The 16884-nt window shown below is 44.3% G+C and overlaps 3 protein-coding genes across 4 annotated transcripts in view; 2 read left to right on the top strand and 1 right to left on the bottom strand.

Moving 5' to 3' along the window:
- The window catches only part of slc2a13a (solute carrier family 2 member 13a), a 40641-nt gene extending 28913 nt beyond the window's left edge, over window positions 1-11728 (top strand). The window contains exons 5-10 of the mRNA XM_084039362.1: window positions 5846-6009; window positions 6086-6206; window positions 8119-8244; window positions 8321-8439; window positions 8547-8699; window positions 9526-11728. Of these exons, the coding sequence (XP_083895488.1) occupies window positions 5846-6009; window positions 6086-6206; window positions 8119-8244; window positions 8321-8439; window positions 8547-8699; window positions 9526-9752 (910 nt within the window). The 3' untranslated portion in view covers window positions 9753-11728. The remainder of the gene's footprint in view (window positions 1-5845; window positions 6010-6085; window positions 6207-8118; window positions 8245-8320; window positions 8440-8546; window positions 8700-9525) is intronic.
- Window positions 11729-11864: 136 nt separating this feature from the next.
- On the bottom strand, window positions 11865-15574 carry redic1 (regulator of DNA class I crossover intermediates 1). Of its 2 annotated transcripts, none has more exons than XM_084039363.1 (15): window positions 15381-15574; window positions 15248-15287; window positions 15025-15172; window positions 14717-14849; window positions 14494-14551; window positions 14255-14369; window positions 14034-14143; window positions 13846-13973; window positions 13607-13767; window positions 13472-13541; window positions 13329-13380; window positions 13054-13081; window positions 12862-12956; window positions 12174-12765; window positions 11865-12064 (listed from the first exon to the last, which is right to left on the bottom strand). In XM_084039363.1, exons 1-15 carry the CDS (start codon window positions 15401-15403, stop codon window positions 11883-11885), a joined length of 1935 nt encoding a protein of 644 aa, XP_083895489.1. In that variant the 5' UTR covers window positions 15404-15574; the 3' UTR covers window positions 11865-11882. The 2 variants fall into 2 exon arrangements, with proteins under 2 accessions (XP_083895489.1, XP_083895490.1); XM_084039364.1 differs by having other exon boundaries at window positions 14037-14143.
- Window positions 15575-16143: 569 nt separating this feature from the next.
- The window catches only part of abcd2 (ATP-binding cassette, sub-family D (ALD), member 2), a 10566-nt gene continuing 9825 nt past the window's right edge, over window positions 16144-16884 (top strand). Inside the window, exon 1 of the mRNA XM_084038801.1 lies at window positions 16144-16884. This exon is cut by the window's right edge and continues 351 nt beyond it. Coding sequence (XP_083894927.1) covers window positions 16288-16884 — 597 coding nt within the window. The 5' untranslated portion in view covers window positions 16144-16287.

Here is a 16884-nt window from a genome sequence, read left to right as displayed (position 1 = left end):
AAAACTGAATATACAGACATGTATCATGTATTTACATGTATTGTATTGCTATGGAATTGTCTCTTTCATGAGTTTTAGTACATATATAAACCTCATGTAGTAAAATTTTGTGTCTAATGGTCAATGAGGACCAGCAACAGGCGGGGAGCTTATTTGAGTAGTTTGCAGGAATGCGTTCTGAAACCCTGAAGTGAGTCGGCATTTCTTCACTTTCCGTTCCCTCGTCTCGAAGTCTAAATGGTTTTTTTGGTTAAAAATCGAGTTTATTCACTGCAAAGTTGATGGAAAAGCACCTTCATTTGCATTTCTTCTTTTACAACATTTCAAAAAGTTTTCCTTAAAAGAAGAAAATCCTACAGAAGCCTGGAGAAACCAAACAACCAATCCTGATTTCAACTTTATGGGCGACCCCGTATGTGTCTGTTTTATAATGAGTACAGATTATATGACGTAATGTGATATGGATATGGATGAGCGTGCCAGTTGGCCCTCACAGACGGTCCCACAGACAAATGTCATGTTGGAAATGTCACGAAACGCCAGTTTTTACATGGTCACTCTGCTGGCAAGGCTGCCAGTAGCTGGCAGAGCCAACTCACGTGTGTGTGTGTGTGTGTGTGTGTGTGTGTGTGTGTGTGTGTGTGTGTGTGTGTGTGTGTGTGTGTGTGTGTGTGTGTGTGTGTGTGTGTGTGTGTGTGTGTGTGTGTGTGTGGATAGAGCCAACATCCAGAGTGTTTGTATGCTTTCAAGCATTCCTGAGCGGCTTTAATCATGCCAACCTCCTCCACCGACTCCAATGCAGTCGCAGCGAGATCCCGTTTAATGAGAAATATTATAATTTCCCCCCTCTAATCAAACGCACACAGAAACACATTACCCCCCTCACTTCGGCACAAACATCTAATTTGCTTAATAGCGAGATGTCATTTGTGAAGCGTGCTCATCCCGTAGACGGATCGGCATTCACAGATATAATACCAAGGTGCGTTTTTAATGACGGAAAATGCACAATAGTGTTATTTTAACCTTTTGAAAAAAACCCCACAGGTGTGAAGAATGAATTTGTATCAATGGATTCCATTTAGCTGCTTAGATTTCCAGGTGCGTGCCGACTCAGCGTCACTCTCACCGGGGTTACTTGAACGCACCATCGTTAGTGTTATTAGTGACACCTGTGCTGCTCCCGCTACGACAAAGTCACAACGTCCGCCATGAAAAAGTCCCTTTGCTGACATGGCTCTTCCTAAACGGAGCAGAACATGTTGAAAACAGATAATAATGGTCTTGATTTCTTTTTTTTCTGAATATTATTGGTCTTGTTGCCCATAAATGTTGAACACAGTTCAGGAGGCGGCGACGGCAGCAGGTTGTACAAGCTGATTAATTGTGCTAAATAGAGCTCGGGAATCGTGTTTATTAGTGGTAATTAATTCTGAGATTGTTGCATTTTTTATTTTCTGGTTGAGCAAGAAGTCAGAAAGTTGTTACAACATTAAGATTTGACTTTTTCTTTGCAGTCTCTCTTTCCAGATAGACGACGTCGTACAAGCTTACTGGATCATTCGTGTAACGAGGTTGACATGGAGAACTTTAAAGCAGATTACAAATGCGTGAAAGTAAATATCGGAGGTCAGAGGTCAAGAGCAAGAGCCTGGGTTATGAGGGCCGGCTGCACCGGGTTGAGGGAGTCATCCACTCGGATTTTCAAGTCTACGATATGAATTATTTCACGCTCGAGTGCAAAAGAGGAAAGAAGTTCAGAATCTTAATTCTCCTGCACTTCTTCAGAGAATTCTTCTTCTTTCCGCTTCCTGGTTTTCCAAACCGAACTTTACAGAATTTAGCAAAAATATCGTCCCTTATTTTCTTAACTTTTTCAACCATGAAAATGATTTGTAATTATCAGTAATTTATGTACTGATTGCTGCATAATTATTGTCTTTAGTGTGTGTGTGTGTGTGTGTGTGTGTGTGTGTGTGTGTGTGTGTGTGTGTGTGTGTGTGTGTGTGTGTGTGTGTGTGTGTGTGTGTGTGTGTGTGTGTGTGTGTGTGTGTGTGTGTGTACCTGTTGGTGCTAATCGTTTCTTGTTTCAGAGCATCAATGTGACGCAGCTCCAACGTTTGTGTGCGTTCATTTGAAAAATGGGCCTGTTCCCATGAGAGTCTGTGTCTCTCTCTCTTTCTCTGTCTCTCTCCCTCTCTCTCTCTCCCTCCCTCCAGACGCATCTCTTCCCGTCCGTCTGTTTGTTCTTGTTCTCACACCCACGACCCTCCTCCTCTACTTTCTCCAACCCTCCATTCTGTCTCTCGCCTTCCCATCGTTTTCTCACTTACTTCCTGCTCTCTCTCTCTCTCTCTCCGTCTGTTTCTCCGCTCTCTCACTTCGTCACATGGTCTCTTGCGCGGTCACTCGCTGGTTCGTTCGCCCACTCACACACACTCACACTTGTTGGCTCCCTCTCTCTTGCTGGGAGAAGGAGGAGGTTTGCTTCGACACGTGTAGGTTTGTCTTTACTCATCATTAGCTGCTCCAGCAGCCGTGTGACCTTCACTGTCTGTCTGTACATTTGTGTTCTCTGGAATGAAAAGGGAGCTTGAGCTCGATTATAAAGCACACGTGGATGTTCTGGCACTTAGATTACAATCAACCTGTCAACACGATGTTTTACTTTACATGCAAATGAAATGAACTGTTCGGTTCAGCCCTCGTTAGAAGTTATAAGTTACACAGTTAGAATGTTACCACTTTGCTCTGGAATTAACTGACTCCTAACTTTAAAGTACTGTGGAAAAGTGAGGAGGGGAGGAGAGGGAGGGAACGGGGGGGCTGGGGGGAGGAGAGGGAGAGAGCGAGGGGGAGAGGAGGAGGTGGAGAGGATGAGGAGGAACAGGGGGAGGGGAGGAGATGGAGAGGAGGAGAGGGAGGGAACAAGGGGGAGAGGAGGAGAGGGAGGGGGAGAGGAGGAGGTGGGGGAGAGGATAAGGGGCTGTGGAGAGGAGAAGGAGGAAGTGGGGGAGACAAGAAGGGGATGTGGAGGGGAGAAGGGGGTGGAGAGGAGAAGGAGGAGGTGGGGGAGACAAGAAGGGGATGTTGAGGGGAGAAGGGGGTGGAGAGGAGAAGGAGGAGGTGGGGGAGAGGGGAAGGGGGTGGGGAGAGGAGAAGGAGGAGGTGGGGAGAGGAGAAGGAGGAGGTGGGGGAGAGGAGAAGGGGGTGCAGAGAGGGGAGCAGGAACACGGGGTGAGAGCGATCCAAGAAGGAGCCGAGCAGGAGAAACTTGTCTTCTTATCTATTTCAATTAGGCTGAATGAGAAAACGGCAATCAGGCCGCTATTCATTCGTCTATGAGCGTTACTTATGTGCTCGTCAGTTTCTCAGTGGAAGATAAAGACAAACCAGCTCTGAAACAAACACGCCGATATTTAGCTGGAGTCTGGTTTTAGTGGAAGGTGCTCATTACTCCCCGACAGCTAAATACATAAAGGTACCTGTGAAAAGTCCCAGCAAACCTCCAGTTCAGTCCCTCTCTTTGCTTCTTCGAAGATGATCACATGACTTTCATACAATCTGATAACCGTGGATCATTTATTGGATGCACAACGAAACGCAAGAAACACCAGGCAGACAAAAACCACAGTAGATTCCTGTCGCGCATCAGAAGAACAAACAGCAACAGCAGCGACAAAAGCAATTTTCCAATCCTCTGAGCTGACATCACGGCCGCCATGGTGACATTAACAATTTAATACGAGGGGAAACATGGAGGGTTCAACGGCTTTGAGCATCGTGGCTGTAAACACGAGGAGTCCACCTCCTCTCGTATCATATAAACATGAAAAAATATATATTATTACGATAAAAGTGCAGTGAATCCATGCAAGGTTGATGAATTTTTGCCAAAAAGGTTTCTAATCCCGGTATCAACAGTAAAAGGAGCTAATCAATCACTGAGAAGTCTGGCTTCTTCTCTTGGGTTAATCAGTGTTCAAACTTAAGGCACGGCTGCATATTTGCATAATTCCTTCTCCGTTTTCTCATTTCTCGGTGCAGTTTATGAAATCCCGCCTGACCTCTGACCCCCCCTCAGACTCCCTCTTATTAAAGTCTCACCTGTGAACACACTTGCTACTGTTTCATAACCTTGCCTTTTCTCCGCTCACAGCAGAATGAATTGAGAAAGACTACTGTGCGTCTAAGGAGGATAAAAAAATGAAGAATAAAAAATATATTTTTATTCTACGACCTCAGAGGTCTTTTTAATTCCTGCTCGACTGCCTTTGGGGCGACAGCTTAAAGTCTCGTTCAAAAAAGAAACAACAAAGATCATAAAACAATCAAAATGCATTTCCAACATAAACACACTGTCTGTCAGATTCACTAAGGAATAAGTCATTAAATGCATATTTACAGAAACGAACCCGAGGTCCCCGAGATGAACATTATGAGGGATTTTAACGACGTGCCAGAATAAACACGGCGTTCTCTCTGCAGCACGGCGTTTCCTGTGTTCCCGTTATAATGATGCACTCTCATCTGGGGAAGGATTTCCAACGAGACCGCTGAGCAGCGCCGCTCCTTCCAGCACTGATCTCTCGTACCAAAGTGTCACTTCGTCTCCAGCTGTTTCTCCCTCGACGCCGTTTAAACCAAAAAAATAAACTGCAAGCAAACCTGCAGGAATTACACCGAGTCATTACAAGGCTGCCTTTTTGTCGTGATAATTGCAATTTTAGTAGCCTGTTGCTGAAATAACAAGCGCACAACAGTTTTCACAGGAGAGCTCAGAGTCTACGAGGGTGTAGGGAATGGATAATGACAGTTATCAGGAAGTAGACGGGCTCCGTCTCACGTTTCACCCTTGAGTGTCTTTTTCAGTCAAATCTGGAATGCTTTCAACACCAGATGCACTCCTTGGTGTACTGTGTTAAGTGAGATGCAGGCCTGGAGATGGAACACAACAGGCTGCAGAACAGAAATAGTGCTTTTAGTGCTCCAAAATCCACTCATTGCTTCTCTGGTGTGTTTTTTTGACCTCGTTGTATGTCTTTGTGTCTTATGGATGAATGGATGGATGGATGGATGGATGGATGGATAGATATTTTTTATCTCCTCTGCAAAAACTCGTGCCCTAGGTCTGTCTTTTAAAACTGCAATTTCATGGCATCTCATCTCTGTTCCCCTCCTGTCTGACTGGAAACCATTATGCAAATCCCTCGACGGAATGTCTTTGTTTTTTGGGGTTGGAAAGACAGACGGAGTGAAGAGAGAAATAACTTCTTTTTTTTATTTATTTTGTTTGTTGAAAAGATGAAAAGCAGAATGCTAATTCCGAGTTGCCCGTCGAGACACGGAAGAGGCAGACAATTTTATTTTATTTTAACGAGTTTCTTTGTGTTTTGCATTCCCGACGGGTTTCCACGGTGATGTTTATTTACAGCTCGCTCGGGTGCGAATTCCATAACGACACCTTGAACAAAGTCCTTGCAGGTGTGTGTGTGTGTGTGTGTGAAGCCATCATGTGATGTCCGCGTTGTCGTGGTTACACAACATCATGGCTGAAGTTGGGGGGGAAGGAGACTGATCAGCTGTTGATGATGATGATTGGAGGTAATCACACTATCTGACTGGTGGGAAACTATTAATAGCTGATTGCTGACTGTCTCTCTCAACATGAACGTCTGGTACTCAAGGAGGGAGGCTGTGATTGGATGAGAGCTGATGATTACTTGTCTGAAGTGATGATGTCATACATTAATTATTGAGAATATTGTTTTGAGACCTGCATCATCCTTTTATCTGGCGTATCTGACTGGAAAAATTCATTTCCTGCCATCTTTGTGTCCCGCAGGTACTACAGCGCCACCATCCTGCAGATGTCGGGAGTGCGGGACGACCGCCTGGCCATCTGGCTGGCCGGGCTCACCACCCTCACCAACTTCCTGTTCACCCTGCTGGGGGTGTGGCTGGTGGAGAGGGTGGGCCGCAGGAAGCTCACCTTGGGCAGCATCATAGGTAGAGTGACTCAGAAGAACCACGTCGGGGTGCAGCGACGTCTTCACATCCGTTTAACGCATGTTTCCCCCGACAGGAACGTGTTTGAGTTTGAGTCTGCTGGCCGTGGGTTTCCTGATCTCGGCCCAGCACAGTCCTCCCGTCACCTTCCACCCGTTAGACCCCTCTTCAGCCAACTCCACCTGCTCCAAATACCAGTAAGAACATACGGTTACACTTCACTCTGTGTCCAAGAAGCCTTTCATTAAGCTACAATGGAACCTACCGCTGCTGGCTGAACACTTAGAATGTCCTTTTATTAAAAACCATAAGAAAAGAAAAGTCAAATTGATGAGAATTCTCGAAATTACTCCCTCTGCTAATTGCAATCACACATATATATATAAAACAAGCTTTAAACATTGGGATTTTTCACTCTGCACCAGCTCTTCACCAGAGTTTATGTGTCCTTATAGATGAAAACAGCGAGACCACTTTTCACCCAAGAGCACGTCTTTTATAAAAGCACTCAATAAATCAACCCAGGAGAGCTTTTTAACGGATAAATGTGCTGCAGTTATTTCAAGTTTTCACACATACTTTAATACCTGGAGGTGAAAATGACAGCCAGCATACACATATATGTGCAGGTCATACGTTTATGCAAAGGACAAATACCTGTAATTCTGTTTCCTCTGACTGATGTATTAATAAATCAACGGGTCGTCATGGAGATGCATAAAGATGCTGAGTAAATATTGTCCATGTGACTTTTTTTAAAATCAGGAATCAGGGAGAATTCACTTCATCGCTGCTGCATCAGGCAACACACACACACACACACACACACACACACACACACACACACACACACACACACACATCCGTGCAGGCCAGAGATCAGATGCCTCCATGTCACAATTTACTCTCACTTACACAGACACAAGATGAAGCCGGTGTGTAACGACGGGTCTTTCATCACAACAACAAACAACGCCTAATGGACTCGCTGTCTGGCACACACACACACACACACACACACACACACACACACACACACACACACACACACACACAGGGAGGTAATTTGAAGAGATGAGTGCTTTTTACCACACTGTAGTGGCTTCATTGAGTTCACTTTACTCCGTACGAGGCCACACATCCTCCTCGCTGACAGCGGCGGCGGCGCCACCGCAGGCCGCTCACGCTCACCGTGGACGGGACGTCTCACTGGAGGTTATGCAAGCTAAATTTTGATTTGATTTTATCTTTATTTTCATTGAATACAAAGTACAATATTTACATGATATTAAGTTCGTCACACAAATATGAAAAAGACCCAAAAAAAATCAATAAAGGTTTGAGGAGGAAGCTTAGCTCATCATCTCCTGCTCCTTCTTTACATCATCAAGTTTAATTTACATAAAGCTCATACATTTATATCCACCAATAATAACAAAAGAAAAAAATAAGATAAATAGTAAATGAGTTATGTAATCTCGTAGATATGTTACCTTTAAGTTTAGTAATTTAATTAATTGTTCTTGTTAATCAGCGTCTCATATGAACAATAACATTTATTACTTTTATTACTGGTTTTGCACATTTTTGTTTTACAACCAAGGATAAAATGCCAAAACTTAGCAAACACTTCATTACATATTGATGATATTAATGTAAAGACCGATTTTTAACGCTCTCTCCTCACCTTGCCTCCCCGTTTACTCCCCTCTTTATTTAACTTTATTTCCATCCCGTTGACCACCGTGTGAAATTACAGCCGAGCTCCCTGCAGCCTGATTAAACACACATTTCATGCACTTCCATCAGGATCACAACAACTCACACACACCTGATGGAACTGCAGCGTGCCCTTAGTGGAGAAGAAAAAAAAAAATCTTACACAAAGACATAACAGGGACGAGACAGGACGATGATTCTATTCTGGTCTTCATTTTGATCCATCACTTCCTGCGGTCCATACGTTCATGTAATTTGTGTAATGAAGTCTCAGTTAGCAGGGCTGCTGTTTTCTGTTACGGCCGTATAACGAAGTAAAGGAGGTAGAGTACGATGGATGGCGTTCAGGGGAAATGACAGCTCACGTGTTTGTGCCGTTTGTGCTCCCAGGCTGTGTGAGCCGTGCATGCTGGACCCCGGATGTGGTTTCTGCTACCGTGAGAACGCCTCGGCGCTCCTCGCCTCCTCCTGCGTGCCGGTCAATAAGGCCTCCACGGAGCAGGCAGCATGGGGCAGGTGAGTCCCGGCGGGGGGGGGTGGTGGTATTTTATGTTGATTTATGACACAATAATTGTGCCTCTCTCTCTTCCAGATGCTCCAACTCCAGCCTGATGAGAGATCAGACCTTCTGGGCCTACAACTACTGCCCCACCTCCTACTCCTGGCTGGTCCTGCTGGGTCTGGTCTGCTACCTGGCTGCTTTCGCTCCAGGTGATTTTTATTTCGGTGTCCATTCATCTAAAAATCAGCCGGCAAAGTCCATTAACAAGCTGTTTTTGAAGCTTTCATCATCATAAACTCTGTCATCTCTATCCCAGGGATGGGCCCTATGCCGTGGACCATCAACTCGGAGATCTACCCGCTGTGGGCGAGGAGCACGGGCAACGCCTGCGCCGCCGGGGTCAACTGGACCTTCAACATCCTGGTGTCTGTCACCTTCCTCCACCTGGCTCAGTACTTCACCTATTATGGTCAGTTTCCTGGGGCTGCAGGGTTACCAATTAACCAATTAGAGCTTTTATTCTTGTGTCTTCTTATGTCTTTATGGAGGAATATAAAGGAGATAAAGTACGGAAACTTAATCATGATTTTCTCAGGATCTGGTGCATCATATATCTATATACCTTCTATAAAACCAGCGAGGAGGGAACAGCTGATTGATACCCCCGATGTTTCCCAACCTTTCCCTCCTTCCATCCCCTCCTCAGTCAGTGTGGCTCAACAGCAGGTTTCTCCTCAGACAGGAAGGAGCTGACCTTTCATGGAGCTGACGATCGATCCATCGATCAGGGAGGGGAGGGGGGGGGGGGACGATGCGGCGGTTAAATGATCGATTCATTTGAGAATAATTTGCCAAGAAACGGAAAAAAAAACAGTGTCAAAGCTGAAAAAACAACAACCCATAATGACGTTGCCATAGAAACGGTGATGGGTTATTTAGCTACACTTCCTCCTGCTTTGACAGGGAGAAAATAAGAGACCCGAGTGGTCAGGAAATCTCATTATAAACCTGTGTCGCTGTAGCTCTTTGTTGTGTCATTTTGACAGCAGAATGTACTTCTTATTTAAAGCAAGCCTGAAATTAATATTTTAATTAACATTAGCTGCCCTGCCTTTATGCTAAAAAATAGCTGCTAAACTGCTCAGACTTGTTCTTTTGTACATCTTTAACTTTTACATTTTTTACTATCAGATTTTCTCTCTGAGGTCACTGTGTGAAGGTAAACTGCAGAATAAGAATATCAGATTTGAAATGATGAAATGTGAGTTATTTTGTTTTTTTCCACCCTCCCCCAGGTGCTTTCTTCCTCTACTCCGGTCTGGCCTTGCTGGGTTTCTTCTTCATCTACGGCTGCCTCCCCGAGACCAAGTCCCGACGTCTGGAGGAGATCGAAGCGCTGTTCGAAAACCAGCTGTGTTCCTGCGGCGCCTCCGACTCGGACGAGGCCCGGCAGGTCGAGTACATCCGGGTCAAAGGGTCAAACTACCATCTATCGGACAACGACGCGTCTGACGTGGACTAGGGAGAGCTGGAGTCCTCTTCAGTGACGACGTAAAACATGCAGAGTGTAATGTAATATTTACTTTCTTTCATGTGTGTGTGTGTGTGTGTGTGTGTGTGAGTCACCGTCTAAAAGGCCTCTTGCTTATAATTCAGTCAATTCAGGTATCCAAAAGGCTTTTTCTAAATTAGGACGACAAATCTGGAGTCAAACCTGCTTTAGTAGACGGCTGAATGAACATATATCCAAATTTTAAAGCCTAAAACATTGTTTTACACATCGGAATATCGGGAAACAAGACACAAACTGCCTGTACAAAATACAAAGTCACATTTCCTCTCAAAGGAAGTCCACAAGTGATGATGTACTTAACTTTACTGCAGCTAATTATGAGTATATATATATATATATATTTTGGACATTTGTTGACTAAATATCATTTATGAGTTCTATACGCTGTTGTACGTACACTGTAAAAAGTAAAAGCTCAGCCATCCTACAGCGTCACGTCACCCACTAAAGTTCCGTTGCCATGACAGCAGTCGTTACTTCGATCGTCGATCAATAGAACCATTTTGCCTTTCAGCATGAAGCGCGTCTCGTGTTACATGTTGGATCTTGTAGCATAGCGCACAAATAACGTAAGTAAAGTCAGTTTTAAGTTTGTGGTCGTTCTGATATATATTTTGTTTTTTTTAAATAAAAAGCAAACACCAGAGATGTACAGTACGTTGTTCAAGTTTAGGAGTTTCAGGCACATTTTGGGTCTTGCCTTTAAAAATGGCCACCTAAAACCTACACTATGACCCCTATATTCCAAACCTGGGTCCTAAACGAGTGACGTCCAGCAAAGAAAGTGTTTTTATACTGAGATTTGACGTATTTCCTTCCACCATGAGAATATTAGTGCCTGTGTATCGTAAAAGCCCCAAACGGCCACTCTAGATCCCTGAAGTGGACGTGTCATATCATGGTAAATTGGATCCACATGGCTTCTTTATTTATTTGACATGTACATATTTGCATTTCACCTGTGATGGAATGTTCTTTTTTATGGTTTCCTGTATTTTTGTCTTCCTCCATAGCCTTATGTACAAATAGCAGAGCATATCATGGTTCTCGTGTCAAAAGTCGAGGAGTGTAGGCTTACGCGTAATTTGCAAATGTTGTTTTGTAAAAAAAAAAATTAATAATAATTGTAAAGTTGTGTGAGGTTACACCTCGTTAGTCAAATACACATACGTTTCTGTGTAGCAAAAAAAAAACTGTTAGGAAGTGACTTTGTGTAATAAACCAAACCGGTAAATAACGCATCAGCAGGGTTTCCAAACCAATCATGGATTTATGAGATATAATACCTCTTTTTAATTAACTTTGCAAATAAGAATCAATTTCTGTGACCCATCAAAAGTATTTGCATCGAGTATTTTAATATTTTAGGTATCGTGGAGGTGTCACATTCACACATGGATGCCTGTGGAAATGATTAATCGGTGTAATAGGAAGTAGCACCATATTATTCTTGTAAATGGTAACACAGTGAAGCGCCATACAAATAAAATAGCTGATTATGACTCAGAATGTGAAGGTATTTGTTTTGTTAGATTTTCATTTGCTCCAGGAAGAAACCCACACAAACTAGTTTTGTATTAAAAGTATTATTACAGGTAAAAAAACGCACACAGATGAAGCTCCATGACACAGATTGTGTAATTAAACTTGTGCTCACCCATATATTTACTGTGATGTGGGGACATTTAATGTGTACTTCTGGTGAAATGGTTGCCTTTTTTTTCTATGTGACCCAACCACGTGTTTCTACAGTTTACGAGGAACTACAAAAATACCAATAAAAAAAAAAAAAGAGTGCTGTATAGTATATTTGATTATTGTTCAAGCTGTATATGTTTTGCTAGAGTTTATATTGTATAAAAAAAAATCCATGAACTCTGAACACTGGAATATGTATATGGAGAAAGAAATAAACTTATAAATCAGAGTTAACGCTCTGGGGCTTTATTTCACGACACTTAGAACGCTTTATATTTGATTTACATGCTCAAAATATTAAAACAGCTATTAAATAATGGTTTGAATCCAACATGCAGAGAACAGGCATGTTTTTTTGCTTCCTTCCCCCATCAACCGACCTTACTTCCTCACTTCCTTCCTCCGATTGAGCAGAAGCAAAATGTCAGCTATTTCCCGAAGTGTCTCGGTCTCTTCTGAGAGCCTGTTAGCCACGCTGCCAGATGTGACCTCCTCCCTCACTTCATCCGAGAGGTCTTTCATCAGACGGCTATTTCCATCTCCGCCCTCTCTATTCTCCTCACCTAGAGAGCAGAAAGCATGCATACTGAACAAAATACCTCGCTTCATTTCTCTTTGATTTGCAGAATGCCACATTTTTGTCATTTACACATGATTACATCTGCGTTATACCTCTGCCATCGATCTTCCTCAGAGCCTCTTGATATGGGTTTATGGGTCTCTGCAGGATCACTCTGCCATCAGTAGATTTGTTGAGATTGCTGCTGCCTGACAGGGAACCGGCGCTGGATTTCTTCAGGGTCCAGGGCGTATGCTTGTCTCTGCTCCACATGCCTGATGAAGATGTGTGTGCACTTGGCTCTGCAGCGGGATCAGCTTGCCTCCCTGTGGCTGGATGCTGTACTGACACACCAACAGGTGGCAGGCTTGAGGCTTCGACGGCGCTGCACTGAGTCGAGGCCTCGCGCGTCTCGGCCGCGGGGTTGTCGACAGTTTGAGTTCCCGCATCTCGGGTTTCATTGGACGCTTTCTTGCATTCGCACGGCTCCGAGCTCTGGGTTTGAGGAGACGCAATCTGAGCTGTGTTGCTTCCTAAGGCTTGACCGTGGAAAGCTATGATCTCCATCACTTTGGGATTATCTCTGACGTTAATCTGGGGTGTCAGCTGAGTGGGGTTGGTGTTTGGGGTTAGACTCTCTGCACAACAGGCTTGGTTCATATGTGAAGAGGCAGCCTGGAGACATGGCTGACAGCATTCTTCATCCTAAAATACAGTTAGAAATTCAAAAGGAACGAGGGGATTCTGAAGGCCCAGTGCAACAACGTGACGGACAAAACTTCTGAATGTAACGGGACTTACATCGCATGAGTCTGAACTGTAGTAACCTCTCCCACAAGAGTAACTTGGCGAGTACTCGCAGCCATTCACGGGGCCATTGTTGTGTTCAAGACGTGCTGCGGCAGTGAAAGAAAAACCGCCACATCTATTCAATTTATTATCTCTTTCTAAAGCGTAGCCACAATGCTCATTGGAGATGCTTGAGACACTTACAAAAGTTCACGTCGGGGCAGTTGGAGAGCTGTAAATGAAACAGAATTAATATGTACAACTGCCACTGCCTACATCACATCCCCCTCATCTATTCTACTATCAGGACAAAAGCACAAATACAGTAAGAAGCTCTATCCAACAGCTCATGATGATGGAGAACCAGGTTGAATTTATATATATATATATATATATATATATATATATATATATATATATATATATATATATATATATATATATATATATGCAATACAAGTCTAACTTAACACACTCACTTGCATGTAGTTGCTCTCCTCCACTTCCATGCATTGTGAGTCTGGGAAAGTTCTGACAGTGAAGGAAAGAAAACATAAAAGTAAAGATTATTACACATCAATGTTTTAAAAAAATCCATTTTTTGAAACATGTAAACACCTACTGTGGTGTGGAAGATGTAGTCGGTGCTTCATCTTTGAGATATATCTTTTTTCCTCTCCCAAAATCAGATGCTGAAATCAAAATGTCACGTTAACTTCAACAGGTTATTGCGGTCACATTTTTGAGCAGTATTCACCTTCTCCATCACATTCGTCAGTGGTAAAGCCCCGAAAGACGTCGCCCTCAAACTGGTGCTCAGCTTCTGGCTGGTTGAGGGTGAAGTCCAACATGGGCTCCTTGTCCTCCGGTTGGTGGAAAGAGAAGGTGACCTTATGTCCTGCTTGGTCCCCTGTGTCGCTGTGATAACACACATATGCTTACAACATGACAATCTGAGCAAATATTAGATCGAATTCTACGTAGTGTCGTTCTCACTCTGGCTCTGGACCTCTAAACAGGACTTGGGCTGCTGTGGGTGTCTCCAGTAGGAAGAAGGGTCTGTTTGATCCACAGGACCAGGGGCTAGAGTCTGCCATCCCTCTGGGCTGGGAGAAAGGCTGAAACTAGCAAAAATAAACATTGGATATTAAAGCAGTCCTTTAAAATGTATATTCTCGTGTCACTACCTTGGTCTGATCCGGCCCGGAGGTGTCCCAGGGTGAAGGGGAGTAGTGGGGAGGATGCTCTGCCTGCGTCAGCCTCGGCTGGAGGTTCATCTCCAGGGGGAATATTCCTACAGAAACCAGTGTGTTTTGGATTAAATTGATGGAATTGTATAAAACATACTCATGCAGATTAAAGATGCACATTAGAGTTTATTCTATAAAATATTTCACTGCACCACCTTGGCCTGAGGGAGCTGAGGAGGCGGAGCAGAAGGGGCTGAGGGGGTCGGTTATGCGTGGCAGGTAGTCAGGCGCGCTGCTGTCTGAGAAAGCGGACTCCAGAACTGGTGACAGCTGGGGAACAAAAAAAGTAAGAGCCAGAGGGTCGTCATAATAAACGTTCCCAATCATTCCATCCTTCTGGAGGCCTTGCTGGAGATAACTTGCTAAAAGAATAAACAGCTGGAAAGTGACTCACCTGCCGACGCTTAAAGCCTTCTGGAATAACACTCTTTTTTTTTCTTGTTCCTTGAACACTAGATATAAATATACACAATAAATGTTGGTGAGGCATTCGGCATTGATTCATTAGGCGTTGGATACTGACACTGGTTGGGCCAGAGGAGCACTCAAATACCATGTTTTGGGGTCAGTATCTATCAAAGTTTGGGAATGTTGTTAAATCAAAAGGTCAGCTCTACCTGTACTGAGCTTGGTCCTCGACCAGACTCAGCTGTGATGGAGAGCAGGGGCTCATTGGGAGAACCAGGGACTCGTTTCTCCCGTGCTTGGATCCCGCTTTCAAGCTCCCAAAAACCGCCACTTTCGGAAGATCTGAAAAACACAAACATTGGTGACTGACATCATTTTTGCCATTCTGAGGGACGATCACACAAACACAGGGCACTGATATCTGCAAAATAGTGTTTTACTATGTGGAAAATATTTTTTTTTTTTGTCATGTACCTTTAATGTCTAGTTCTAGGGGTGTGTCATAGTTACTTCTCACCTTTGATTTCCTTCTTAGAGGCAATCTGGTTGACGATAAACAGAGTCACCAGGTCCATGCTAGTCGCACTAGTGCGTCGAGGGGACGCTGGCAAAGCAGGTCCCGAGGTTTTCAACTTTTGGTGCATTTTTCTCTTTTCAAAGAACTCCTGGAGGGGAAGAGATAGTTTAGTTTTTAGCTCCACGTATTAAAACAAGTCTTTTTTATTTTATTCGGCTCTCACCCTCTGTTTTTTCGCATCATTCTTCATCAGGAACCGTTTCCTGTAATGACATTAACATTAAGTAGCGTTTATAAGCTAACGTTATCATTAGCACGTCATGTAACGTCATAACCCTACCTCCCCTTCCTCTTACCTTGAGCCCCCAACCCAATTCATTCCTAACGGCTGTTAATTATCAGTGAAGAAAGGGGAAACGAGTGTTAATACAACGTCACCCGTTAAGATGAGCTAGCTTAACGCTTTTCTAGCTAGCTACGTTCCTAACTACGCTGTTACAATGTTAGACGCGCGAGGAACAACTATTCCGTCACGCGCCACCGACGTAAATGTGTTCGTAAATGTGTATTAATGTAATTTAACGGTTCGTGTTACAGTTATCAGAGGTCAGTATTGCTTCCTGTTTATATATTACAAATTAAAACTAAAACAATATTTAAAAAAAACTTTATTTAGAATTCAATTTACAAACATTCAGTCATTTCAGTTTATAAATAAAAAGTATACACATACGTTCACATAATATGGTAAAAAAAAAAAAGAAGAAGTAAAATACAGTAGAGAGACTACTTTTGTTACGTCCGTCACGCAACCAATCGTCTTCTTCTGCCGAGGACGCGACCAATGAAAAGAGCCGTTGCAAACGCGTAGGCAGGGGAAAGGCGGAAATGAGAAGCGCTGAGGTGTCAAGTTACAAGGGGGAAGAAATTACAACAAGGCCGGAAGTTGACTTAAAACAAAATAAAACCACGAATTCGACGGAAGTGTTCACATAGCCTTCTCCTGTCGGCGAAATTGATTTTATTTTGACAACCTTAAACCGGAAGTACACTCTCCGTAGCCCGCCTCGCTTGACAGTGGTACTAAAAAAAGGAGCAGGATGTAGCGGTACATGTATCGGGCTCGCTTTCACATCTTATCCAACCACCAGAAGTCGTTCTATCTATTCATGTCGACGCGGTGAGTCGGGGTGTTTTTCTTGGGGAGGTGGGGGGGATGGGTGTTGCGAGGGCCGTCGGCAGAGACGACTAACGGTTGAAAAAATGTCCAACATCCTCGATGCGGCGTCCAAAGTTAAATGGGACCGCACGGCCGCGGCGAAGCGAGCCGTGTACCTCGCAGTCGCCGCCTACGGCGTCAGGACGCTGTACCCCATCATCTGCAAGCGGCTCGGCAAAAACAACGGTCCCGGCGGCAACAACCGCCGGGTGTCGAAGGCGGAGAACGGTTCCGCTTCGCTGGCGAAAACGCAGATATGCGCCGCGGGTCCGAAGCAGGCGTCCCCCGGCGTGAACGCGCAGTTTTTCCGCCAGATCCTCGAACTGGGTAAGATCCTCTTCCCCAAGCTGGTGTCCAGGGAGCTCGGCTTGCTCTCCGTGCACTCGGTGGCGCTCATATCACGGACGTTTCTGTCTATTTACGTGGCCAGCCTGGACGGCAAGATCGTCAAAACCATCGTGGAGAAGGAGCCGAGGAGCTTCATCATCCAGCTGATGAAGTGGATCCTCATCGCGATCCCGGCCACGTTCGTCAACAGCGCCATCCGGTACCTGGAGTGCAAGCTGGCGCTGGCCTTCCGCACCCGCCTGGTGAACCATGCCTACCGGACCTACTTCACGGACCAGACCTACTACAGGGTC

This window comes from Eutrigla gurnardus, assembly GCF_963514095.1.
Source record: "Eutrigla gurnardus genome assembly, chromosome: 21".
Lineage (NCBI taxonomy): Eukaryota > Metazoa > Chordata > Actinopteri > Perciformes > Triglidae > Eutrigla > Eutrigla gurnardus.
Note: the sequence above shows the minus strand (reverse complement) of the source record. Positions and strands in the feature narration are given on the sequence as shown.

Bases quoted from the DNA above. Each gene is read 5' to 3' on its own strand.
- redic1 (XM_084039363.1), bottom strand. From the start codon at position 15,403: ATGAATTGGGTTGGGGGCTCAAG. The intron at 14,370-14,493 runs GTGAGTCACTTT...TTTGTTCCCCAG, and splicing joins AAGGCTTTAAGCGTCGGCAG to CTGTCACCAGTTCTGGAGTC. The intron at 12,766-12,861 runs GTAAGTCCCGTT...ACTGTATTTTAG, and splicing joins ACAGTTCAGACTCATGCGAT to GATGAAGAATGCTGTCAGCC.